The sequence below is a fragment of the Erithacus rubecula genome (assembly GCF_903797595.1).
Source record: "Erithacus rubecula genome assembly, chromosome: 1".
Lineage (NCBI taxonomy): Eukaryota > Metazoa > Chordata > Aves > Passeriformes > Muscicapidae > Erithacus > Erithacus rubecula.
The window spans coordinates 2,363,062-2,391,022 of record NC_136658.1 but is presented as its reverse complement, the minus strand read 5'-3'; the positions used below and the strand labels follow the sequence as shown (position 1 = coordinate 2,391,022).

The 27,961-nt window shown below is 40.3% G+C and overlaps 1 protein-coding gene across 2 annotated transcripts in view; it reads right to left on the bottom strand.

Annotated features, from left to right (window-relative positions):
• EPHA3 (EPH receptor A3) overlaps positions 1 to 27,961 on the bottom strand; it is a 168,185-nt gene that overhangs the window by 52,763 nt on the left and 87,461 nt on the right. For both annotated transcript variants that reach the window (XM_079321373.1, XM_079321374.1), the window contains exons 4-5: positions 6,819 to 6,974; positions 6,106 to 6,441 (exon numbers count right to left, since the gene is read on the bottom strand). In XM_079321373.1, the coding sequence (XP_079177499.1) occupies positions 6,106 to 6,441; positions 6,819 to 6,974 (492 nt within the window). The remainder of the gene's footprint in view (positions 1 to 6,105; positions 6,442 to 6,818; positions 6,975 to 27,961) is intronic.

Sequence of the window (27,961 nt, the reverse complement as noted above, 5' to 3'; positions counted from 1 at the left end):
AGGTGCTGTGGAAGAAAGACTGCAGGGAACTGGAAAGGGGGAACAAGCAGCTTCAGCAGGAATTACAGCAAAAGGCAGCTGCTTGATTTCCCTCTCAAGTGCAGGGAAAGGCAACCTCCTGGGCAGCAGCTGTCACTGGACAAGTGAGTATCAGAGATCATTTCTCACTTTTACAAATAAATTCTAAATTAGAAGAAAACGTCATTAAGTGTAGTGCAATCGTGCTCTTGCTTCTCCCTCCTTTTATTAAAAGAGATAGCAAATGCTTTCCCCTGAGCAAAGAAAGCATTTGATTTCCTCATGTGTTTAACACATGTATAATAAGTCATGGAAATGCCATGTCCATTTGGGGAGGATCAGGCTGCACAAGGCACTACTCGCTTCAGAAACTGAAAATTATGGTGCTGTGGCATTCCCAGCTGTTATTTCAGAGAGGAGACAAATGCTGGATGTGCTTTCATAAGGATTCATCCCAAAGGTACTCACAACACAAATGTTATTCTTTCTGCTCTCTGTTGAGGTGCTGATGGTGGGAGCTTTGCAATAGTTCATATTTTTCACTGAATGTGTTAAGACCCTATCAGTTTAAATAAACTGTTTTTCTTTGCCTACCCTACCCCTTTGTTACATTACCTCAGAGGATTTTAGAGCCTCACGTTTCCTGGTGTGAAGTGCTCAGAAAGAAGAAGTTATTCACCATGCTCACAACATCAACATTCAGGTGCTGAGAAGGCATTTCCTTTCTGTGATAATTTGATTATTTTCTCCACCAGAGAAATCCCATGCCCAGTGTAAGAATACACTTAGGAACTATCTCTGAAAAAGCCATTATTCAAAATTGGAGAAGACAACCACCCTCAAATAAGTAACTTATGATACAAAATATGTTCTCTCCTTTTAAGCAATCACCAAGAGCTCCTAAACTGCTCTGTCAGTTCCACCTGGTCAGAACACACTATGAAAAGAAACAACATTTCTCAAAATTCTTGCCCTGACATTTGGAGCACTTGCTTTTGTGGAGGTTCATCAGGAAAAAGAACCTCTAAGAGAAAAGACTTGAAAGGTGCTGACATCTTCCACACGCTTTTGGATTTGGAAATGATTTAATATTTTTGTTTCATATAAAATATTTTTTAATATACATAGAGATATAGTTTACTAAAAGGAATGCTAAAAAGAAGATTCTTTTTGTTGTGGAAGCAAAAATTCATAATTCCCATTGCAGGAATAGTCCCCAAACCTAAAGAAACAATTTTTCCCATCTGTCCCCAGCTTGCAAATTGCCTAGAGGGAATTGCTTCAAAAAGCAAATTGATAGCTCTGTTTACAATCAAGAGGAGCACAATTTCCCTCAGTGCTTACTGAGAATGGCAGCACAGATAACAGAGACAGAAGTCTAAGGTTTATTATTAGCAGAGGACTGAACATCCTGCTCACCTACACTTCTTCATTTTTATTCTTGTACCAAACTAAGACATTAAATAAGACTAACAGAAACAAGCAGAGAAAACCATTATCTGACTGCTGAACCAAATATTGCCATGATCTGTGGGAAAACCAACTAAAAGCTCTGAAAGAGAAAAGCTCAGAGCCACAGAGTTCAGCTGGGAGCTTCCTGCCAGGTCAGGAGAGCTCACACAAGGGCTGAGCAAGGTGTGCCCCTGACTTTGGATCTTCCTTGGCTCTCCAGGGGAAAGGGGATCAAAGCCTTTGGAGGCAGAACATCTCCAGCTAGTAACAGGCTATGCATGGAGTGACATTGTTAAAACACTTCCCTTTTATATCCCTAAAGGAGTTTTATTGAGTTAAAATGATCCTTGAATAGCCTCTGGGCTGAACTGTAAAACACATTTGAAGAGCGTAAAATCTTTATTTATGCCAGGAATGTTTGAAACTCAAAAGATAAATGTCATTCAGGAAAACAAGCATGTCCTAGGTATTCAGTACCTAATGGGGCACAGCTGTAATAACAGTCAGTGAACCAGAGACTCCCTACATCATGTCATTAGCTCACTTTTAATAAGTCTATCTTCTTGTCCTTTTTATAAGGGCCATAGGGAAAGAAAGAAATATATCATCCCCCAAACATCTGTGCCTCTCTCAAATTGTCTCTCTTAGAAGACAGATCTACTTAAGGGACTTGCCTTGGGATATAGGTTGTAAAGTGCACACAGGCCTCTCTAAATATGGATTTTATTTAAACAGGGAGCATCACACATCATTTGTGAGCTGCTGAAGACAGTGCAGTGGGGGCTGACCACAGAAATAGCATCAAAGTACCTGCAAATAATCAAATGCATACACTGAAACAAAGCTTGAGGCTGAACCAGCTCCCTTGAAGCCTGAGATTTCAGGCAAATAAAATTTTGGTTCTGAGGAGGGTTTAACAAGCCTTCCAAGGAGCCACAGAAGTCTCTACTTAAAACAGGAGTGAAAAGTGGACTGATTCTTTCTCCACTGTAAATGTTTATCCCTCCAAGCTGAAATTAACATATGGCTTGGAATTTTTAATGGCACAGGGAGATCAAGATACTGCAAACCAGTCATGTCTGCCCTTCTACACTCCTAAGGATCCTGGTTTATCTAGTGGTTACTTTTGTTCTCAGGGTTATTTCTTTTAAAATAATTTTCATCCTGGCTTCTTGTAAAAACTCCTTATTGGTTATATTCTTAAACAAACTGGCTTTTCATACCTGAGTTCAATGATTAAGCAAGATGATTAAACAAGTTACATGGCCTGTTCTGCTTTCTGGCTTTTAGGAGTATAAAAGATAAAAGAAAGAAACCCCAGATAATCAAACTACTGCTTGTCTAGGGAAGCTTGAGGTGATATAAGGTAGATCTGGGCTTTTGTTATTATTTATAATGCAGCTTTGCATAACATGCTTCAGTTTGGATGCAGGGGTGGTTGCTCCCTAAGCTTCCTCTAGGAAAAATCCCTGACAGAAAAAGGAATCAAAATTTCACAGGTGCACAACTGGAGAGGCCAAAACTCAGGGTTAGGAACTATTAGGCTCTCAACTGAGAAGAATAATCACTTCCTACAGTTATTAGGAAAACACTGAAATTTCTAGGCAAAATTTAGGCCACAAAATGCCTTCTATGTTACCTCTGCTGATGCCAGGGTATGTGACAGCACAAAACTCTTTGGAACTGGTTCACTGCTGACCTTGCCCTAGTGTAGCTGAATTTAGCTACTACCATCTTTTGCAGCTGCACTGTTGAGATCTTGGGTTAAAAGGCCTTAAGTCCTTAAGAATTAAACTCCATTTAAAGCTGTAACAGTGTGCTGGTAGTGATCAAAAGAAAACAATCTATTTTACCATCAATGCAATAAAGAACTGAGGTATTAGGGCAAAAAAAAAAAGAAAATATTTGGGGATTGGCACGAGTAGATTGGGACTATAGAGAAAATTGAATTATTTTCACTAAACTTTGATGTTAATAATAATTCTGCTGGAAGCATGAACACTGAATCATCAGAAATAATGGAAGGGGTAAGAGTTCAGGAAGACACACATGCAGAGTTGGTGTTTTGAGACAGAATATCCAGATTGATGTGGAGCAGCTGCCAGGAAAATGTTGTTGCAAAAAGAGGGTCATAGACTTGACCCTCTTGTTCCCATCTACCCTCTACAGGGTTTTCACTCTGCTCCTTCTGCTTACCCTTCCCCTCTGGTCTAACCTGGATTTGTGATCCCTCATGGCAGCCCAGACCTCTTTGGATATGGTACATGGAAATTAAGGATAAAGCTGCAGAAAAGCTCTCTTGGGACAGCATTCTAGACCTTACAGAGGTAAAAATGTGCTTCTGGTACATCCCTTTATGTGATCTGACCAGTGAGGGAATGCAAGACAAATTATATTTCCATAATTATAATTTAAGAGACTGCTTATATACACACTTAAGGTCTAATTTTAACAACGTGCAGAGCTTCTAAGGGAATTTTAGTACAGTAAACCAAATGGCATGATCAAGAGGCAGCACAATTAAACCTGTACTAACCCACCTAAATGTACTTAAAGAAAAAATGGGTTATGCATAAAATAGAAAATAATGACAGTGGGTTACAGTGCACAGAGCTGCTATTGCCAGAAATGCTTTGAGTTTGCCACATCCCATGCACTGTGTGTTCCACAACAAAACCAAAATCCACCTTGCAGTGCAAAGGCAGCAGCTCTGGGCCCAAGGGAAGCACACTGCAGAGAAAGGACTGCCCTGATCCTGGACAGTCTGTTTTTTGGACTGTCCTCAGGTGATTTCTAACTGTTGTGGTGATGAACAGGCTGAAAGGCAACACCTCTGAGGGAGGAAACAGAAAAAAAGGGCAACTCAACAAGGATGCTCTGAGTCACCGATCCTAAAACCCAAAACAATGAACTGTAGCAGTAACAGACTGAATGGACATAAAATGCAGGTTGCAGAGCTGAGCTGTGCAGATTCACCTCTGCCTGCCTACTGCACAGTGGGACAGCCCCCCAGAGCACTGGGACAGGCAGTGACTGGGGTCAGCAAATAGCCCATTCTCACATTTTTATGCTCCCACTACAGCTCATCTGTGGTTTAAGGACAAAACTTAGATCCTCTACAGTGAAAAACATTGCAGTAACACAGCCCACCAGGAGGATGCCTGCTTAGAACAGTGTTAATTTGTCTGTGCTTTCAGGAGGACAGAACTGGAGGCATTTTGGGGACATGGTGTGGGATGGGAGGCCGTGGGAGGCTTTCTGAGCACATGCATGTTTTCTGTAACAAAGCATCCTGTGCATGGAGAACAACCACAGAAATCTCAGCATCCAGTCTCTCTCTTCACTGGCAAACACTGCTCCTAAAAATTTTACACCAACCAAGTGCCAGGGAAGAGTGTAGATTTGCACAGCTCTCAGATAAATGGAGCCATGTCCAATGGCAGAGCTGTGCAGGGGTGACAAGGGCTCTGCTCCAGCAGCCAGGGCACTGTGCCCTGCTCATGCAGTGCCTCAGTCTCCACAGAGGGAGAGCAGCCCTTTTGTACCCCATCAGCTGTGACACCACCATCTAATCCAGCATTCAGCTCCACATCGTGTTGGCAATAATTCACAGTTGGTGAGACAACATGTAAAGGAGGGGGAAAAAAAAAGAAGCTGTGTTTTAAACCTCTCTAATTTAATGTTAGCTTTTTATGCATCTAACATCAAAGCCTTCTTTCACTTCTATTTAATCAAAATTAATCACTAAGATTACTACAGTAATTTATGTTGGACATTATTGAAATGAGTGTTTTATTAAAATCTGGTTTTATTAATAAAACACATTCTGGCTAAGGAATCATGTGAGCCTGCTATTAGAGACTATTAACTGGGAACTGGGAGTTAATCATAACAGTCATGCTGCCAGGTTCTTTGACAGAAACACACACAGGGCTTGTTTCTGCTTTTACTTTTATAGGAATATGTGGAGGGGATCACAGCTGGCCTGTGAGCCAGAGAGGGTTAATGAGTAAGGATTATTTCAGAAAGGAATCTTATCAAAGCCATTGGCTTGGAGACCAAGAAGAGAAGAAGGGGAAGGGGAAGGAGAAGAGGAGGAGGAGGAGGAGGAGGAGGAGGAGGAGAAGGAGAAGGAGGAGAAGAGAAGGAGAAGGAGAAGGAGAAGGAGAAGGAGAAGGAGAAGGAGAAGGAGAAGGAGAAGGAGAAGGAGAAGGAGAAGGAGAAGGAGAAGGAGAAGGAGAAGGAGAAGGAGAAGGAGAAGGAGAAGGAGAAGGAGAAGGAGAAGGAGAAGGAGGAGAAGGAGGAGAAGGAGGAGAAGGAGCGGGAGTGAAAACCTGCAGCCAGGAAAAGGATTTTTAGAAAAGTCTTGTGAAATACAGAGGTGGGGATGGTTTTACACCAATCAAAGCTACGTTGATCTATTGTAACCAATGAACAAAGTGTAAACTCTGTAGAGAGCACAAAAGACATCATACTGCTGCGATAAACGAGCTATTAACCTTCTGAAATGTATCGTGTCTGTACGCCACGCCCGCCCGCACCGCAAGAGGAATATTGAAGCCAAGCTTTTCCCCAGCACAGGGACACAGAGCCCCAGCAGAGCAAGCCCCGAGAGGCGGGGGCAGGCACACTCACCAGCCTGGTTAGTGGTGATGCTGACGGCGGCGAACTGCCTGGCGAGCGGGCTGAGCTCGGAGACGCCGTTGATGGCGTCGATCTCGAAGGTGTAGTTGGTGTGGGCCAGCAGATCCACCACGGTCACCGAGGTGTTGCCGAGGCCCCTCTGGCGCGGCAGGAAGCGCACCTGGTCGCTGCAGGGCTCGCAGGCGCCGCCGCCGCCGCTGCATTTCTTGCAGACGATGTTGAAAGCCACGTCCTTCCTGCCCCCCGTGTCCAGCGGCCAGCTCCAGTCCAGGATGACCGAGGTCTCGTTGATGTTAGAGATCACGTTCCTCGGGGCAGACGGTGGTCCTGGGAAAGGGAACAGCAGGGAAATCAGGGAATGAGGTTTTTTTCTGGTTGTTTCCTGTGGAGACTCCTGAAATACTTCACTAGGCTAACAAGAACCATGTTTCCTCATGAACAGAGAGCCTCTCTGGTGCAGTTCAGGATTGAGAGATCACAGAACCGGCAGCAATATAAAAACCCTATTTCTCCTTCTCTCTGACAGTGTACAAGAAGGAGAAACCAAAACCACAAACCCAGCCCACGGATTTCCAGCAGCCTGTGCAACACTCAGGAAAGGGACAGGGAGTGGATGGCTGAGTGCAGAGGCAGCGAGCGAGCGAGCCGGGCAGGCACAGATGGAGCAGCAGAATGAGAGCCCCGAGCACAATGATGCTACTCACTGGTGCAAGCCATGGATGGAGGGTCTTTCTCAGAGCGAAAGTAATTCTTTTCACACCTGCAGTTCAGAGATGCATCTTCGGAGGTGGAGCTGTGGGGGGGGCATTTGGCACACTTGACGTTGCCAGCGGAGGCTTTGTAGAACCCAGCTCGACAGGCTGCAAGGCAACAGGGACAGAGCTTTAAATTCCCATGCGCATCTTGGTTCTCACATGTGACTGCTGCTCTGGAACCCACCCACATGTGGATCACAGCCTGCAGACGTTTATGGTCTAAAATGACAGATTTTTCTCGTAATAAGAGCTGACAGAAATAAATCGTCTTGGTAGAATGGAGTTCATGCATCAGCTTGGATTTGCATTAATTTTGCCTGGAAAACATCACTAAGAAGAAACACTTTCTATGCTTCATTTTGAGAACTTCACTCCTTTTTATTCTCTTCCGCTTAATTTACCAAAATATTGGCCCTATCCTGCATAAGAAACTAACTTTATCCTCTCTCTGCTGCTAACATTTTCTTACAAGGGCACACTGATTGGAAACTACATCTCTTCAGTCCATCAGGTCAGGAGAAAGCAAGCCAAAACCAAGAAAACAACCTGAACAGAAAAAGATCTCTTCCATTTTTGGATGATCATGTTAATGACCTGCTGCTGATAATATCAGGAACTTGCATGACCTGTATAAGAAAGACTTTTTGAGGGTTAGCAAAGTCTTTAGATGGGCAAGTTTTCTCCTAGAAGCCCTGAGGAAGCAATCCAGAGCCTCTGAATCATGGGCCCAACAAACAATCTGTTACAGCAGAATTGCTAAAAATGACCCTGTGAGACCAGCATGGACCAGCCAGACCTGGCACAGCCTGGCCAGCTGGAACTTCTGGAGTTCCCCTCTCCTCAAAGCCTGCCAAGGGGGTTTGGGGGTTCCCATTTCACTTGAAGAAATAAAGGAAGAATAAACTAGAAGGAAACAGCAGGAAACAACTGGGTCTGGTTTGGGTTTTTTTATTTTTTGAGGTGTTTCCTCAAGCAAGCCCTTTGGTGGTCCTCTGGCTGGCAGAGGAGCCTCCAGTGATTTTACTGCCTCTGGTCCCAGCCTGAGACAAGAGCCTGGCAGAAAAGAAATGATGCCAATCCCATTCCTACCAGCAATAACAACTGAGCAAACACAATAAGGAATAAATATCACACTTCACATGTCTAATTAGTAGAGAGAACTTCCATCAAAACTTCTCATGGAAACTTGCAACCAGATATGAAATTCTGATGGTTTTGCTCAACCAGCTTGAAGGGACACTTATGCATTTATGGGCAGTCACACACAAGACGATGTATTTATGATTCTATACAGTAAAATAATTTTATAAATATATACACTAGTTTAATGTAATGACCAAAAAGAAAGACCCTACCACCAGGATTTAAATAAAACAATGAATTTAATGTAAGTAAGCAAGCTTGCTTTAGAAGGAGACAGATTCAGAGAGGTGAAGAAGAGAAATTGCTCTATTAATCAATGTCCCTTCCATCCCTCAGGGGAAAACTCATTTGAAGTTTTCCCCTGAAAACTCTAAATGAATAAATGGACCTCATTTAAGAAAAGGTGGTGATGGTCAGAGTGAGGGGTGAGCCAGTCAGATTCCTGCTGTCCCAATATGCCCTGGCAAGGGCATCCCAGTCTCAAGTCTTCCCCTCAGGCTGTCTTGCACTTTCTGTCTTTGGCTGTCAGACCAATTTAAGGTTATTCACAACTGCAGCCCAAAAGAAAAAAAAAAAGAAAAAAAAAAAAAAAAAAGCATTTACACTTGAAACTGAAGCTCAGAACTGGAGGTGCCAATGAGAAATATTGCAGATGTACTTATTATAATTATTCCTTTCCTAATATTTTTTAAAAAAAATTCTTATACATAAGAGAGAAAAATTAAAGTTGTTGCTTCAAAATGCATTAATTTTTCTTTCAGAATTGAATTTCAATTTGAATTACATGTACTTATAGATGAAGGTTTGGCTTTTTGAGACAAGTTTAGGTTGAAAAAAATCATAGGAATTAGCATAGGAAGTCTTCACAAAATCTCTAATTTTAGCATGGAAACCAGCTGTGAACAGCAATTGCTTTTTCTCAACAATTTCCAAAAACTAAGATTTTTTTCTTTCCTTCCCAACAGGGAACAATGCAGGAGGAAGTAGATGCAATGGGCCAGGAAGAAAAAACTGTTAGCACACTAAAAGTGAGTAAAGGAAACTTGGGGTGTTTCTACATGTGTGATATAAACTGAGCAGCAAGGCTGGCTGGTTTTGCATTTTTTAGGAAGATCTCCTCAAGTCTGTTGGCTCTGGTGACACCTGTGGTAATTCCCAACTGCAGCATTTTAAAACTGCATTTATTCTGATTTCAGTCTCTTTTATTTAGGGTGATGCCAGGATGACTTTATTGAGTCACCTGTCAGTAAGAATTTCAGGACTCTGGCTGTCCTTGATCCTGTATGAAAATGAACTTCCTTAATCTCTAACTGATGAGTGCCTCAGAGACAGAGAGCAGGGAAAGTTAATTCAGTGAGAGGAAAATAAATGCATCTAACAGTCTGTGGGAGCTAGTGATTAAAGGAATGTGATTGTCTTCTCTACAGCAAAGTGAATTTTGCCTCAGCTTGCCTAATCTGCCTGAGATAAAAACATGCTCCTAATGAAGGGTTAAATTATTAATTTAAATTGGAATTAATTTTAAATTAAACCATAAATCTGTTAGTAAACAGGAGGATTTTAGCATTCAGGTCCTGCAGCCCCTGTAAGTACTGTAAGACTATCTCCAGAAAGAGGGAAGGGTATGGACTTTGTCTCATTGCCTGCAGGATTCCATTCTGCCTGTTGAAGAAATAAAATCTTACAAATGTTCTTAGTATTTGTATTCTTACACCATCCATGAGACACTCGTGGGGCAGGGATTCAGTGCAATGTCACACTGAAATATCTCTAGAAAAGCACTCTTCAGAATAAGCACTTCTCATTTTTTACATCTGAAAGTTTCTGCTAGCACAAAAAAAAAAAAAGAAAAAACAAAATCAGTAGTATTTAATCTTCCTCATGAGTAAATTTCTGGTTTTTAACTGCCAGCTTCATATTTTATAGTGATCTGTGACCTTGGCATATTTTAATCAGATGCTTCTTAAATTGGCTTTACTCCCAGGTCAAGCCATTCAGCAGGAACAATTCCTGTTCTTTCTTTAATAACTGTTTCTGGCAGACATATTAATTATATGTACATAAGAGATACCATTGTCCTGAGGGGACAACACTGCACCTTTCAGCCACAGACTGTAATAGCTGCACCTTGTGCCCTGCAGGACTCCTGCATCTCTTTTTTTGTAGTTCATTTCAGCCAGGATTGCTTTGAGCAGTGCTCAAAGTGCAATGCCAAGGGCAGAGCAGCCTCACAGCAAAGAGAGTCTCACCTGTGGGCACCTGGCTTTAAAATGTGGGAGGCATTGAGGCTTCTCTGCAGCCAGTATTTATATATTTATATATAAATATATATATATGTATATATATCTCTTGCACAGGTATTTAAACCAGGAATTTAATAAGCCCAGCTTTTGCTTGCCCTAAACAAGGATTTCCTAACTCAAAGCTTGGACACACCGAGATATATTATCATTTCATCAAACAAAGCAATTTCATGTTTTGCTCTCTATAAAATTTGCAGAGAGATGAAAAATGACTTGCTAACTCAAGAAGCACTGTAATTTCAAATCTAAATTAAAGAAATACCAGAGAAAAATCCACCAGAACCAACTTGAACAGTAAAAAAGAGAAGGTTGTACAAATACACACACAAAGAATTTTAAATGGAGAAAAGACAAAGAAATGTTTTTTCCCTGAGCTGAACTTGCAAATTCCTCAAAGGCAAACTAAATAGTATTGTGATAGCTTCAAACAGTAAATTTTAAATTTAAAAAAAAAATCAAATTCAGAGTGCCACAAAGGAATAACTGTGGCAATGCTCAGGTTTAGTCTTTGCTCAACCTCTCCCCTCTGTGTCAGAACTCTAAAAAAATCAAAACAAGAGCAAACAAACCCCCCAGAGTAAAGCAAACAGACCTGGCAGCCCCTGCCCCACAGGCTTATTTGGTGTTTCCCCTCCAGCCCAGCAGAAAAAGCAAGATAGTGCCTGGTGATCCTTGCAGGCTAGAATTAGCCCATGGGTAAAAAAGCAACTGTCCTAGCCTGGGGATGTTTTTGGGATTTCCCTGTGCCCAAAGCAGGCCAGATGAACAAATTCAAACAGGAAAGGTACTAGAAATAAAGAAGAAGAAATTGATTTCCATGCAGATGGCATCTAGTGCTGGCATTTACCTAGAACCCATCCCACATCTGATGTTATGGAAGTGCAAGAACAATGCTAAGAAGGAATCACCATTTGCCATCCCTAATTATTTCTCCCTTACACCTATAACCCAAATTTCAAAACCCTATTTCAAAACCTGGAAATATAGGGTTAGAGATAACTCTAATTTATTATTTTAACAAAGATAATTATGTTAATCATCATTGTACTGTCTTTCATGTAGACTATGCAATATTTGGGGTGTTTCTGCAAATTACTGGTCTCAATGCATTCTGCTCCAGTCTAGGTAGTTGATGTGAAGCACAAAAATTCATCTTTCCTTCAATTTACCTTGAAATTTGTTACTTTTTTCTCCAAATCAATGTACCCTTGCTTTTTATTACATGACAGGAAGACCAGCTGCTCCTGCTGTGTCCTCTCAATGCCATTCCTCATCTTACACAGATCTATCACAAGCTTATCATCTCTGTGATGAACAAACACAAACTTTTCAATCAGCTTTTACAGGAGTATCATCTGATCCTTTGATCATACCCATCTCTGTTTCTACACTGTCATTCATCCACTGGAAAATGCTCTTATTCTTTCTATAGCATGTCTGATGAAAGCAATTGATTTATATATTGGACTATAGATTGTATCTTGCTCTCTAACAGATTTGGGCCTTTGTTTTGTTTTGGCTTTTGTTTTTTTATTTTGAGCAATCCATGGCACATCTCTCCCAGTGTGTCAATGCACATATCCCAAAACAGTTAAATCAGACATAAAAAAGGCATAAATTTTCTCTCAGGGATGCATTTACTGAGGCTGAATATTCTTTTGCAACTTCCCACCTCTGTTAGCACATGCAGGAGCCTGTTGCTGTCCCTGTGAGGAAATTAATGCAGAATAGGCTCCAAATCCAGTGTCACCTTCTAATCAAAATGCTGCCTGGTGCCTGTGTGGTGTTTCAGAGAGCTCAGCCCAGCTCCCTGATGACACAGGTCCACCACTGCAATTTGCATGAATTAGTACTTTTGTAAGGAGTCTCAGCAGAGCTGTCAAATTAATTGGAAAAGAAATTTAACAAATGCCTTTTCCCTCAGAGGTTTGCTCTCAGGTCAGGGTTGAGGCTCAAGCAGTGTGGGGGGAGCTTGTTCTCCTCACACTCTTGCTGAATTTGTTTTGTTGGTAAAAAAGAGAGGATTTTGGTTTCTTGTGCTGTTAATTCAGCACCTGTCACAAGCAGCCCACTGGCATAAAAAAGACAATCTATTTCTAATGCTGCTTTTGGCTGGGGTAGGATTAATTTTCTCCACAGTAGCTGCTATGGGGCTTTTGGATTTGAGCTGAAATCAGTGCTGACAATTCAACAAAGTTTTTATTTTTTAGTGCTGAGCAGAGCTCACAGAGTGCCAAGGATTTGGGAGGGGACACATCTGGGACAGCTGACCCAGTTTGGCCAAAGGGATTTTCCATCCCACCTTTCCTGGGGATGGCTGAACACCTCATGCTGATGAGGAGTAGGGAATCAATTCCTGGCTTTGTTTCCCTTGTGCATGGCTTTTGTTTTCCCTATTAAACTGTCTTTCAACTCACAAGTTTTCTCACTTTGCTCCTTTGATTCCCTCCCACATCCCATGAGGGGAGAGGGATTGAGTGGCTGAGTTGTCAGCAAGGCTTAAATATGACAATTTCACAACACTAAATGTACCAGATGCTGATAAAACAAAAATAAAATGGCTCTGTTAATAGCCAGTGACTAGAATGCCCATATATTAATTTTCCACAAATTCTCACTTTGTCATACCTCAAAGTCAGTTCTTTTTCCCAATTTCAACATATTTTTGAATTCAACCACTGCAGGAAAGACATGGCCAGAGGCACATAAGTTTAGGAAGCAAACACTTTACTGTCCTCCCTTGAAAAACACAACCAACCAACTAAAAAAACCCACACCAAAACCAAAGTCCACATTTTTAAGCAGTGATGTCAACAGAAGCTGAAAAGTTCAAATTGAAGCTAGAATTCTGTGCCTATGCCTTATTCAGTGCTACTTCCACTGCCAACCACTGACATATTACTTCTTGAATTCACTGAGAGCTGGTGCTGGGAAAGGGAAGCTCTTAAGAAGAGAAATGGTGCTGCAATGGCAGGCACTTAAACCTGGAAAAAATCCCCGAAGGTTTAAGCCACTGTCATTGAATCTGGGATATAATTTAGGGTATCAAAAAATGGCTGTAATTTGTAGCAATGTGCAGGAAACAGCCATTGCTCTGCTAGTGATGCTGTTAATGCCACTAAATGGCTGCATCTATATTTTAGCCACACTTTTAAAGCAAAATCCCATTTCTCTTCCTCTTGTCTCATGATACACAACATAAATTGTGTCCAAACCACACAAATATATATATATATATTCCAGGTATGCTAGATGTTCTCCCTGCTACAGGAAGTCTATAGGACCTGACAGAGATTTTCTGAAGGAAAATTTAAATGCTTAAATTGTCATGGTATTGACACAGAGTATTAATTCCAACTGCTGGATGCCACTGATCTGCTCCTATTTGGCCACACTCTTTGCTAATGCAGACTTAAGCCATGAGCACCAGCCTTCAAATACCCCCAGGCTGTCAGAATGATTAAATTTGTTGTTTCCATATAAACAAAACCAGAAAAAGACCTGGTAGTGGCAAAAGGAGAATGATTCTATCTAAAGTCTGTAAACATATAAACAGATATTGTCATGTGCAGAGAGGTTTTGGTGATTGCTAAAGAAAAGTTTTAAACATGAGAGCCAACACATTTCTGCTCCATCATTGTGAGAACATCATCTTCCCTTCCTGTGCCTTTTTCACTGACTGAATTTTCAGCCTTCCAGCAGAAAGCCTGAAAATTAAACAGTTCCAGTCCCTGGGGACATCTGTGAGCTGACAATCTTCTCACAGCTGAAAAGAAAGGCATTTGCAAAACTGTCTGAACACTCAAGTGCATTTCTACATTGTGTGCTGTAGCTTTTGCCTCTTCTTCCCTGGTGCTTTTCCTTTTTAAAATAAATATTTTAATTACCTAACATGCATTTTGTATGCATGTATTAAAAAGGTCTGGGTTTGCAGGGTAAGCAGTTATGTGCTGAACAAAAACCCAATTAAATGTAAATTTTTAAAAAAATTCCACAGTTCAGCATTTTTATTCACTTGCCTGCTACCTGTGTGGATCCAAGGGGGGCAGGATGTCAGCTGTTTAGAAAACAAAGAATTTGATGTATTGCATTTTACAGGGTAAAAATTTGCTACAGAATGAAATCTTTACAATCAGTAACAGAAACAAGAACTCAATATTCTCCAACAGCATTCACTTCTCAGTGCAGAAAATTCAGGAGGGACAGGAAACTAAGTTTTCATTGTTCTGCTCTGTGCTTTCTCTAACAACTAATATTGTGTGCTGATATCCAATGCCACACGTTCAATTAGCAGCTTGCAATTCCACTGGACTTTATGGGGAAAAGAATCAAAAAACAGCATTACAATGCATTTCATGACTCTGCATTATGTTATATAACCACTTTTTCAAGGCTTTACTCTATAGACATCATTTTCTGAGTGAAGGAACTACATTGTAAACACCATGGATTTAATACTGGTTTTATAAATCAATTTTTTCCCACTTCTTACTTGAACAGTCAAAACCAGAGACCAAGGAGACTGAAAGGACAACCAAAACCCTCAAGGGATGGAAGCATTTAGGAAATCCACCTGGAGATTTGACATCCTGTATCTATCAGGACCAACTGATGCAGAACAGGGTGGAGTTTTCTCCCTACTAGGAATATTCCCAACTAGTCCCACCAGAATTCTTTGGAGTTTACTGAGAGGTTTGGACCATGCACTCTACAGTGGAGCTGAAATAACTTTTGTGCTTTATCCTGGAAATGGGGAAGTCAAATTCCATCTGGTTACTTTGCTTAGCAAAACTCTTATCACAGGTCTGTTCCTAAAAGATCTATTTTACTTTTTCTGAACAAATCTCAAGACAATAAAAAAAGCCTTTCTTCTTTGTAGGCTGTTTCAACAACAAGAAAGAATCCAGAAAAAAGAATGCTGTAAACATTAAACTGCTACAAATGGCACAAAATAGCACATAAACCCAAACAATTTTCAGCAATAAAGTCAAGAAAATATGTTGTTGGAAACTGAAGTTATAACAGAAATAATTTCCTGCTTATTGATATAACTCTGGCTGGGACAACTGGTTGCCAGCACACACATCACTGAACTTTTTTTTCACTAAATACTACATTTTAAAAGCCAATACAGAGAGGAGACTAGGGATAAGGTTTATCCTTGACTAAGTGGTTACACATCCCACCTTCACTACTAACCAGGAGCATTTCTGAGATCCCAGAGCTGATGGATCAATCCCTACACCCAACACAAAAAGCTCTGCAGACTGGTGAGATCCCACAAAAGCTTTCCAGCCACAGCTGCAGCTCCCAGCCTTGTGCTGGGATGAAATGAGCACCACAGGTGGACAAGGATTCATTTTGGGATGACCCTGGACTAGAAGATAACCCTAGAAGAAGCTCCTTAACCTGTGTTTTCCTGCCATGGTTCAGCAGATCATGAGCCCTCACTGCCCCACCAAACTCACAGAATAAGGGTGTAAGGCAGCTCTGAGCATCCCATGTACAGAGTTTCTTCTATAAAAGGCTCTGTGCTTCAGACAGGAATCCAGTTAAAGTGCAATAGCAATAATGTCCATGTAAGTCACTAAAGCTTTTATACTTTTCCTCCTTCCCCCCTCCTTGCTGCCTGTCCTGTGTGTCAGATTAGAAATTCACCACAAGTGATTAGGATAGGCAAGTATAACTGTATTTTGAAGGTGCTGTCAAAGTGCATTAGCAAAATGTCCTGTTACAGCCCCAGTAATCTGAAATGATCTCCCACTAGCAGGAATGTCATCAGTGCTGTGGTCTGCTGCCCTGGCACCACAAAGTGAGGCTGTGACAGCTTCCCCCAGTTACAAACCTGGCACTGCAGCCCCAGCAGCTCATCTTCACTTCATCTGCTCCCTCCTTATCCATCAACTGTGCCCTGGACCTCTCCAGGACTGCTAAATAAACACAAACACCCCTGGCTGGGCAAGGCATGGCCAGCAGTGCAGGGGCAGCTCTGGGACAGGGAGCTTCCCCCAGCACCATCCCCTTTTTCTCTGCTGCTCTGAGCCACTCAGGACAGGGATTCTGAGCTGCTCTGTTCAGGTCCAGCTCTGAACTAGGACACTTATTTGCACCTCCCTAACAAGGAAAACTTTCCTTCTGCATTAGGATTCACTCTTAAAGAACGTTTTGCTCTTTTTCCATTTCTTCCCTTGGCTGCAGTGAAGACTGGGTTAAATGTGTGTGCAGCAAGCATTTGAAAGAGGCAAGCAGCAAAAGCTGGCTTGTTATTCTTGATGAATAATGTAACTTAAGAGCTGTAATGCTTACAATTGATTTAACAGCTGCCAACAGCCCCAGTTTAGAAAGGAGTGAGGCAATGCCTGTAAATTTGGCTTGAATCAGATTAGTCCTCCCTGTTACCCTGCAGGTGGGAGATATTACTGCCCCCCTGCTTGGGGGCACCCTCCTTGTGCTTCACCTGTGGCAAAGGTAACTCTCTCAGAAGCTACTCAAAAAGTGATTGCACTGTGATCAATCCAGTGGGAGAATCACACCCAGTTTCACAGTGCCAAAGCTCAGGAGTAAATTCTAAACTCAGGGGATGATTGTGGGCATGAAGGAAGAACAATTCCCAGAGGTACTGAAGGAGCACTGCACTGTTCTCTCACCCTGAATCTCTGAATCTGCAGGGGGCACATTATTTATATAATTATATAATTATAAAATAATTATATAAATTCACCTTTCACATTAAGCTGCTTAGCAGCCAGGGGCAGAAATTCCAGACTTGTGGCTTTCAGGGTGATTTATATCTTTGTATACCTGCAGTACTGCCAGCTCTAAAAAGAAAGTTGGTTTTACAGACATGACTTCTTAAAGAACTGAAACTGCTGCCAGCATTTCCTTCAACCCTCTTGAAAATATCAGGTTTTTATATCACATTATAAAACCCTAGATTGGCATTTAATACTGAAAAATCTCTTCTTGCCCCCCCTACTCCATGCACTCTCCAAAGTCTCCTAAGATGTGGATAATGTTACCTCATTCTTATTACAGTAATTTCTGCATCTTTCACATCTATGGCACAACAAAATCAGAATAGGAGTTAGAGCTCATCTAGTAATAAAGGACAGTGTTCTATAAAATACAAAAGCAAAAACCAAAAACTTCTTTCTATTAAAAAAAACTCCATTCTTCTAAAACTCCTGTTTTACAGAGGGATCACCCCAAAAGGTTAAGGCAACACGATCCCAATCCTCTGCAACTGCATCACAAACCTCCAAAGGAGCAGAGGAAAGAAAATGAATCTCCCAGAAATTAGGAATGCTTATTCATGGTGGATTCCTTGTGTGTAGCTGATAATCAACCATTTTAAGGAAGTTGTAATACCAGTAATCACCAAATAAACCCACCCAAAAAACAAATCCAACCCATTTTCCCCCTTGCATCTCAAACATATGGGAAAGGAGACACTGGAGCTCCCTCTCCAATTTTTTCCTACCCTTTGGCTTCTTCAGGTTTTTTTACAGAGAAAAAATGTCTAGAAAAGAAACTCATGGCCCTTTCAAGGACTACTTTTGATTAGATAATGTCTGCCCCAGAAAAGCTTTGTACAACCAAAACAATTTGAAAATTGAGCCTGTAAACAAAAACCAAGTTGAATCAACTACAGGACCATCAACAGAGGGAAGAAAATATTTAAGGATATAAAGAAAACAGTAGAAAATACTAATGAAACAACAATAGGAGAGCCTAAATTTTTTTAATTAGCATTTTGTCATCTAATTTCTTTTCAAAAAAGTCTACTAGCTCAACATTCATTTGCACTAAGATACCACAGTCCAAGTAAAAAGTAGAAGCTGTGTGCAATGCTTAAATAAAAAACCCTCCCAATACAGAGGAAAAAATTACTATGCTACTTTCACAGCCAAATATTCCATGAACTCCAGCTTACTAAAATAACTCAGTTTTGTAAGTGCTCCTGAAACAGCTCCAGCTTTGGCAGGAGCAGAGCTGGCCTGGATGAGCAGCTCAGAATCCATGTGATTATTCAGTCTTCATTTTTGCTAAATTTAATATTGGCTCTTTGGGGATGGACTCCCAGAGGTGAGGCAAAAAAAGGCCAAATAAACCTTGCCAAGTGCAGAGGGGGGAAACTGGCCTGGTTATCTAATTGTTAGCAGCAGGCAGCAGCAGCTTTAAGTAGCAAATTAATATGTTTGAGGGTTATGCAAAACAAGAATAATTTACAACAAATTGCTATCAGGAGCAGTTTTAATCAGCCATGATCTGAAAATCCTGAATTCCCATTAAAATAAATTGGAATTGCATTTGCTTTCTATGTAGCTTGCTTTTGACTGCAGGAATTTTGAGTGGTGAAAGAGATTACTAGGGGCTTGGCTCTATCTGTAGAATTTATCTCTCTAATTATATATTTGAGACTGGTAAAATTAGTATACAGAATAATGGGAAAAGTTCTTAAAAAGTTGCTGCACAGGCCATTTTTGTTTCCCTCATATGCAAGACAGGATTCAGCTCTGACTCCAGGAGATCCTCAGCTACTGAAGCAGTGACTAAATTCAGGGGTAAAGTGAACAGAAAATACAGAAAAAAGAAGTGGGGAAAATAAAAACTATCTCCTCTGGAACATTTAAAGATCCCCCTGCCCACTCCAGGTCCTTCTTTAAGGGCCCCCTCAGGGGCCAAAAGCTTCTTGGATGGGCTTTAAATACCACAAAATATTATTTTGAGTTATTAAATATTCACAAACAGAAAAGCAGACCACAGGCAGCAAACACCTGGGATTTTTCACTGTCAGAAAGAGAACACAGGACTAAAAAAATCACTTGTCCCCATCCCACCCCTGGTAGGATTCCCCATCTGTAGGAGTCCCTACATTTCCCAGAATTACACCAATATAAATGCATAAGGTCTGTTTATATCTTTCAGAAAAAAATCAGTGTATTGACATTTTTCTCAGCTATATCTTCACAATTTAATCTGAAGCTCTGTATTTTTATAGTTGGCAATAAGATAAAATACTTCTAATGCACACATAATAAGAAGCTTTTTGATCTTTTCCTTTGTTTGTTTTTTAGATGTTTGATTTGCAGGTTACACATCTCTAGCTTAGCAGCCATTTCTATCAACTTATTAAATAGCAGCTTCATCATTTCAGTTAAAAACCAAATTAGCCTGAAATCAAGCCCAGATCTATACAAGAGTAGCAGTAACTTAAATAAATCAATATCAAACAACAGCCTGATCTGAAGCTGGACAGATTGCTGATGTGCTAAACAAGAATATGAGCACTGAATCCAAGCAAGAGTTCCTTAAATCAGAATAATGTCCCCATATGTGTCTGCAATTATCTAATAAAGCTGTTCTCACTAATAAGGACAGCAGCATATCCAAGAGAAAAAACTGACAGGAGCCAACAGGATTTCCTGATAAACACTGATAAAAATCTCTGCTGAAACATGTATTGCAAAATGACTGATTCTGGCATTTCCAACATCTCTGGGGGGAAATCCCAACACACCCTGGAAAGGAGCCAGAACCATACAAACTCCACAGAAATCATTTGATTATTTAGCTTCTAAATTTTAGGACAGCACTGTGGAGTCCCATCTTGTCAGTTTTTCCCATTCTTATTGTCTTTCCACAGTGGAGTCCCACTTTTTTATCTTTTTCTAATCTTTTCACTTGGCTTTCTTAGCTGAGCACTGAGTGTTCTTCCCCTCTGACAGCTTTCCCACATCTGGTCTCTCCAAGCTGGGCAACTTAGCAGAATAAACTACATTAAAAAAAAAATAAATCACATTTGTGTTCTTATTATGCTCCTCTTTTCCCTTTACCTGTACAATTATATTTCCAGAACAAATTTCTATGATTTCATAAAGACTTATTAACCACATATATTTATTTATATCTATGGAAAAATGTATAAAAACTAATAAATAATGCACTAACATTAGCTATGGGAATTTGTTGGGAGAAAAATGAATGCACATATTCCATTATTACTGTTTTATAATCCAAAACTATGAGAAAGTTAACACAATCTTTTCAGCATTAGTCTGTTGATTTCCTTTAGCTATCTGCTGTTTAATTAAGCTAAAGAAGCAATGAAATCCCTTCATTATCTTTACTAATTTTCTGCCTCCAGTATTAAGTCCCAGCACAGAAGAAAGACAATTACAACATCCTCTGGTTTATTTTGCTATTGAATTTTGGGATTCATAATGGATGAGAGAATTAAAAAAAAAATATATTGAAAAAGAGAGGGAACAAGAGAGAGAAAGATGACCAGTTATAATAAAATTATAAATTGCTTCATAAAACAGAAATAGTGGAGCTTAACAAAATACCATTGTCTTAGGGAGATGGTGACACTTGTGGTTTTGAGTTGAAGACTTGTGTTGTCAGACATGTCCAATCTTTCATCCAGGGGAAGATTTTGGTCCACCTACCCAGCACCTGGTGGTGAAGTGCATCTGCACAGTGTTTATACTAAAAATGCCACCAACTCTGTCCAGAACAGCCTCCAGAAAATGCCACTAAACAAAATGCTGTACCTGTGTAGAAAAGTTTCAAAGTGGTCTCAACAGCTACCCAGAGGAAAAACACTGCTGAAATTCAGCATTATTTGTAAAAACCTAAAAAAGTGTTCATAAAGAAGTGAGGCAAGTGCAAGAGGAAAACGCCTGTAGTCAAGAAATTAAAGCTAACATCTTAAAAGATGAAAAGGGAACTACTAAAAACAAATAGTGTAATGATTTGGCAGAGGAGATTGTGAGGTCATTCCAAGCAGAGGGGCCAGGGCTGGATGTGACAAAGCACCAGTGTGGCACAGCAGCAGTGCTGCCCTGCACTCACACACACCTGAGTGCAGGGCTACTCCAGAAACTCTTTTTAATCCTCTGCTGTCTCTGAATCTCACTTCCAGCCCTTGCCATGACACGAATTTATTACAAACAGAGAGAAGCACAAGGACTTTGTTCCCTGGCAGCCCTGGGGGGAGCTCTGAGCCATGGTGGGTCCCAAACCTGCAGCACACCTGTGGAGCTCCTCAGGCACAGCGGGGCTGGAATGGCTCAAACAGATTTGTGCTCACAAAGAGTCCTGGGGAATGCTGAGAAATGCTGCTGCAGCACTGCCCTGCTCTAATCCTGCCAAGAGCTGCTGCTCTTGTTAATCTTTTGCTTTCCTAAGGAGTAAATTCATTATTATTTTAAATGGACGTGGCAGATGCTGAACTGGTGCTGCTCGTGCATCCACACAGAGATAAGGGGCTCTCCTTTTGCACTGACAGCCAATATCCTTTAATTATGGCCTTTAATCCTAGTATTGTCATAAATAAGATACTTTGGACCCTTGTAAAAAAAAAATTAAAAAAAAAAAAAGACATATTTTAAAGGCAGATTTCAGATTGACCAATGTTTTATCTACAATGCACTATTCTTATTTTCAGAGAGTACAGCAAGATGCTTCAGTCTTAACTACTAGTATTAAACTAGAGAAACACAAGATGAAATAAAAAGTAACAAAACCAAAACAAATAAATGCTGTGATAGGGTCAGGTGAATTATTTCAGAAATATTTTATCTTGCTGTACACAGTTAGGAGAAATTCTCTCCTCTGATTATTTATTTTGTGTGTGTTTGGTTATCCTAAAGAAAGTTGCCAAGGTAGCAGCACAGACAACCCCAAGCCCTTTATTTACAGCTATATCACAAACAATCCAATCTTTACCAATTAAATACCTTCATTTTAATTAACCACTCTCAGTAAAGACAGAGAAAATTAATTTCCCTTTTGATGCAGTAATTCCTTATTAGATTGCCATTGTACTTGAGAAAGAGGCTGCTATGGTGACACTACTAAATTAGGTTTACTTTTGAACCTTAATGCATAAGAATGATGTGTTGTCTAATTTTCATAAACATGAGATGAAACAGTGTCAAAGAAAAAGAAAAAAAAAATTAGAAAAAACAAACCTCAGCTATTCCCAAAAGGAGAGAAGGGCAATCTTCAGTAATTAAATAAAACCCAATTATTAGAAAGCAGAAGATGCAATTCTCATTTTAAAAATAAAGTGGTAAAAAACCTTTTTTCCCATGAAATCATGCAGTGGTGTTTTCTGGCACTAAAACATTAAAGAATGTTCCAAAAAATTGAGATTTTTTACGTTTTAGGTACAGGAAAAGGAACATCTTACTGCACTCACACCACAGTTACAATAAGCCTTTAGAAACAGGGAGTCTGGAAGTTGTACTTTCTGCCTCTATAAAGGGAATATTGGGCAAAAATTCAACAGTGGGAAGGGGTTTTTTTACATTTATGAAGAGTTAACAGAGACCTGCTGGCAATTCAGATAAACAGCCATTTTGGCACTCTGATATACTGATATCTCCCACTAATTAGGTGTTTTTCTCCTAAGCAGCATCCCCTGTGACTGCTGCTTCACTGTCTCTGTGGCCTTTGGGTGGATGAAGCCACTATTTGATGAATATCTGCCCCAAATACTCTTTGATATTTCTTGTTTCCTGTGTCACCTTTCCCAAACTCTCAGCACCATTCTGAGCTGCACCCTCCCACGCTGAGCATTATTTTAATCTAAGATCAAAGGCTGCACAGGCACAGTGCTGCTCTCTGGATTTCAAAAAGCTGCTTATATGTACCAGGCAAGAGGAGTTTTGAAGGGAGACCCTCACTTGCATGGAGCAATAATGAGTTGTTGCCTATTACTGTCCAGCCAGCACAAAAACTCAGTGTGAGGGATCAGCAAGGCAGGAATGCAGCTCAACTTGCTTATTATTATATTTCAAATATAAGTCATGTATCTATTTAAAAAAAAAAAAAAAAAACCAAAACCAAAGAAAACTCTTTGAATTGCAAAAATTCTGTTAAATTCATGGATCCAGCTCAGTGGAGGAACCTTTCCTGGTAGAACCCTGCATTTCCAAGAGGCAGAAATGCTCAGGTTTTCTCCTTCTTTGTATCAGAGGTGATGATAAATACAAGGGTTAAAACTACACAGGGAAGCAGCTCTTTTTGTGGGATTTCTTGTGGCAAAAGAAATTAACACTGCTTGGAGTGCTGACTGGTGCTATAGGACAACCAGAGTAATTAAAACAGAAAAAAAAAATAAAAGAAAAGAAAGGGAAATTTCTCAAGGCTTTCCTTCATATAGCTCATTAACTCAAGCACTGGCAGGTGCCAGTATTAATTCTTCAGTTCCTTCTCCTTTATTTAGTTTCAGAAATAAGCCTGACTAAACACAGTTGAAAAGAAGCAATGGTGCTTTGTAATTAACACCAGAGAGAGACAGATGAGAAAGTGCTGACTGCATATTCCAGCATCTGAGCTCACAGCACACCAAAAGAGCTGCCCAGCAAGAGAAAACCAGCAAACTTGGTATCAGAAGCATTAGTGCTGATTTATTTCTGCAAATTAAAAACCCCATCTCCTGAGGCTGGTGGAGCAGAGGGACCTCAAGTGACAGCAACTCTCTACATCCACCCAGGAACCAAACAAAAATCCCAAAAAATACCCCCCCAAAAAGTCATAAAATCATGTCTGTGGTTCAGCTGGGATGTCAGCACATTTTTAAAGATTTCACTGCCAGCCATCTCCAATTTATCTGCACTGACTGGGCACTGAAACTGTCACAGGGCAGGCTGTAAAGCTGCTCAAAACACATCAGAGCCCTTGCAGAACAAGAAGTTCATCAGGAGATGTTTTCATACATCATGCCAGCTGGGCACCCACCTCACATAAATCAGCCCAAACTTTTAGCCATGCACAGCAAAGTTTCTGTCCCTTTGCTGCCAGTGAGTGACAGAGTTATGAAGTGCAGGAAATGATCCCTGCACATAATCTCATGCAAGGTTGCACCTCTAGGTCCTCAGTGGTTTCATAATAACTCTTCAGCCTAAGTACCAAAATTGCCTAAAAGGTGTATTCAATGTGCAGTCTTGGACTGATCTCATTATTCAAATATTCTGTGAAAAATTCTATTGTTTCCTCCCCTTTCCACCAGGCTCAGGCTTTTGTTTAGGGCTAAAAGTGCCTTTATTAACATCTCTGAATCAGCACCAAACTGTTCTACATAATTAGTTCAGTGGGTTTAAAAAATCATGGTTTTTTTTCTCCAAGCCAGGCATCTCTCAAGGAAACAGTTTTTTGTGGAACTGGGATATTTGCAAATGCTCTGTCCTTGGGGAAAGGTGAGGATCAGAGCTCCCAGAAGTGCCAGTAATTGAACATTAGAGATAAACTGCTAAAGGTATCTCCTCACCTAAGGGGTTGGTTTGCTCATTGCACTAAAAACTTTACAAACTTCATGTGGCCAGAAGCTGAACTTTGAGACAAGTCATTTATTCTTTTATAAAAATAATTCTATTGAAACCCACTCAATCATATACATATCGTGAAATGTATTTTTTTTTTAAATGCAGATAAAATGTCATAAATCCTGCTCAAGTACACAAAGAGAAAATCTACCACCCATTCTCCCAAGAAATAACTTCAAAAATTACAGGACCAGGTCAACTTTGCTTGGGGACATGGCAGAGCTTTTCTGTATTAAAATACAAACCTTTACTAGCACACTCAGCAAGACTCACAGTTCAGCACAGGCACAACATTTTAATTTTTTTATGTCTTTACAAAAAGAACTGATCAAAATCCTTAAAATTCTTTCCAAGGACCTCCCTAAGATGATAGCAGTGAGCTGTCACCATATTTTTTAAATAGGTTAAAATAAAAGAGGAGGTTAAATCTTTTCCCCAGTTCACAGCCAATGGCAGAAACTCCTACAGACCTTTTGACACCACATATTTTACATCTGACATAATGACAAGTTTCCTGATGTTTAAGCTGAGGTCTTAATTTTCCACCAAGTATTTACACCAGAAAGACCCCGTGGCTCTCTGAAGGGTCAGCCTGAGCAAGGCCATGTGAAACACACATTCAATTTCATTTTTTGACTGAGGACACATTCACAGTTTTGTCTTTGGGTGTGACACCACTCCTGTGTGTGGTTGTGGGGTGTTCTCAGTGCCCACAGAGAGACCAGATCAATTCTCACTCCTCAAAAAGGAAGCTGCAGAAACATTGCTGCAAAAATCAACTACTGCATGGCATGCTGCTTTTTGGAAATTAATTTTCTTCATACAAATCATCTTCCCAGGAAAAGGTGACAGCCTCATGGAAAATGCATGAATGTTCCAAGTAATTCTCAGCTATTAAAACAGAGTTTTCACCCAGTCAGACCACTCTGAGGGAAACACACTCAGCTGAAAACCTGAAGACATCCATTCTATATTGATGTAGTCCAGTGAGCTGATAAAATGCACTGCACTGCTCCTCCTGTACCTGTGACAGCAGCAGGGCTGCCAATTCAATAAATCAAAGTGGAGTGAGGTTTCAGCCTTTGACACTGAGGGAAAAGAAAAAAGGCTTTAATGCTGAAAGGAATGACAAAATATATATTAAAAAATAATAAAGACCACACAAAAAGTTCCTTTTTTTTTCCCCTCAGGTCTCTATTACCACTGCACTGCCACAAATCTTAAAATTATACCATGCACACTCCCATTGACATGTACATACTCTAATACCAAAACATCATCTTTTGTCAGCATTTTTCCTCCATTAATGACTAACAAACACATTTCTCATAGCCAGTCATGGAGTGAGAGGCATCTCATTCATAACATGCTTTTCATTCTAACCATCTGCCTAAATGGGTGCCAAACACAATTCTGGGTATGTTCAGTATTTAACTGATGAAATGCCTTCTGTGAGAGGAATGAGGCACTGAGTGCTGTGCCCTCTTGGCATTTACAGCCCTTTCCAGGGGCCACCTCAAAAGCTGTAGAGAAAATATGAAATTCAATGTACAGACACAGTGATCTTTGCATGACGAGCACCATTTTTTCACAATTATATTCTTGAATGGCTGCACCAGCAATATTTATTCTGCAAGGAACTGGGACACAAACAAAACCTTGCACTTGCTGCAGCTGAAGTGGGAAAGACTGGAACAAAGCTCCAGTGTCACAAATCTGAAATAATGTCCCACAGTTTGCTGCTAAATGCTGCTTTTGTGATCCTCTTTGCACTCATGCAAGCATATGGGCATGCTGCAGTGGTTGTCATCATATTTATGGTGAGAGGTGGCTCAGAAAGCTGTTTGATCACTGTAAATCACACAGGGATCACACAAATCTGGCCAGCTCTTGTGTATCATGTCCTTTGTAAGGATGGGAATCTACAAAACCACGTCAGAACTGGGGGTTTTGCCCCTTGGAGCCCAGAGATTCTCTGTTGTTTCCCAGGGAAGGGAGCAAAGGGAAGGATCCTGGTGTGCCCCCTCTGGTTTCTGGTCAAGGTTTGGGGAAGATGTGCTCACAGAGTGTGCCTTGGGCATGAACTCTGCATGGCTCCAGCTGGATCTCCCAGCAAGCCACAAACCCTGGTCCACACAATTAATGTTAAAACTACCCTACACCAAATTATTTCACCTGTGGGGTCACTCCTCACCTGCAATCTGAACATCTTCCACTCATATTTATCAGGTCTAGGCAAAAAAAAACCAAAACCTGCTCAGCTGCTCCTATCAGAGCCAAAGCATGGAGGTGTCAATTCAAGCTCCTGAAATCTTTCTTGTAAGGCACACAAAAAACCATCCTGTTTGAAGCCCAGGTAGAGCCTTTTAGCCTCCAGGTACCAGAGTCATCCCAATGTGCTGTAAAGAATACAGAAGGTGTATCACAAATAGCACAAGCACAGTTGGAAATCTAGAATTCATCTCAGAGGCAAGTGCAAAGAATGATTTCTGGCCAGTACAACAAACACTTTCACATTTTGGCTTCTGAAAATGCACTTAGAACCTGCACAGAGTTTTTTCCTGAACCATGGCCACTTGCTGGAGTTATGTAAAGTAACCAGTGCCAGGACAACTGGCACATTTGCATTTTATACAAATTACTTGTGCTAAGAATATGCTCACATATCACAAAAAAAAAAAAAAAAAAAAAAAAAAAAAACAAAAAAAAACCCAAAAAAAAACAAAAAAAAAAAACCAAACAAAAAAAAAAAAACCAAAAAAAACCAAAAAACCAACAAAACATCAGTACAGATCACTTTAAATGGCTTTCAGTCACACCACCATTAATGGCAAGCCATTATTCATCCATTAAGAAATTGTCAACAGTCAGGGAACTGGGGAAGAGCCAGAGGGATTCAGCTCTCCAAAGGATCCCAGGGAGCCAGAAAACTCAACCACACAAAGGATTTATCCATGAGACTTCTCACCTTTTAAAGGAAAAAATAATTTTTTTAAAAAAGAAAATACCATAAATACATATTAACAGATAACGTAGATATTAATAATAAAAATAAATATTTTTCCCCCAAAACATCACTTTTAACACATTTCACATTAGAATCTTGCACTTCCCCATATGGAGAAACAAAGGATAGAGGTTTTACTCTTTGATGAGTGGAAGATACTCATCTCAACCATATTATAAAGGATGTTCATCAAGCAAAATGCCAGAACCAAATATTTAAATTGGTCATAAAATGCCTATGGAGATGTTAAAAATTTTTCCTACATATCAAGAAAGGCATTAGGAAGTTTACAATTAGCAAAAA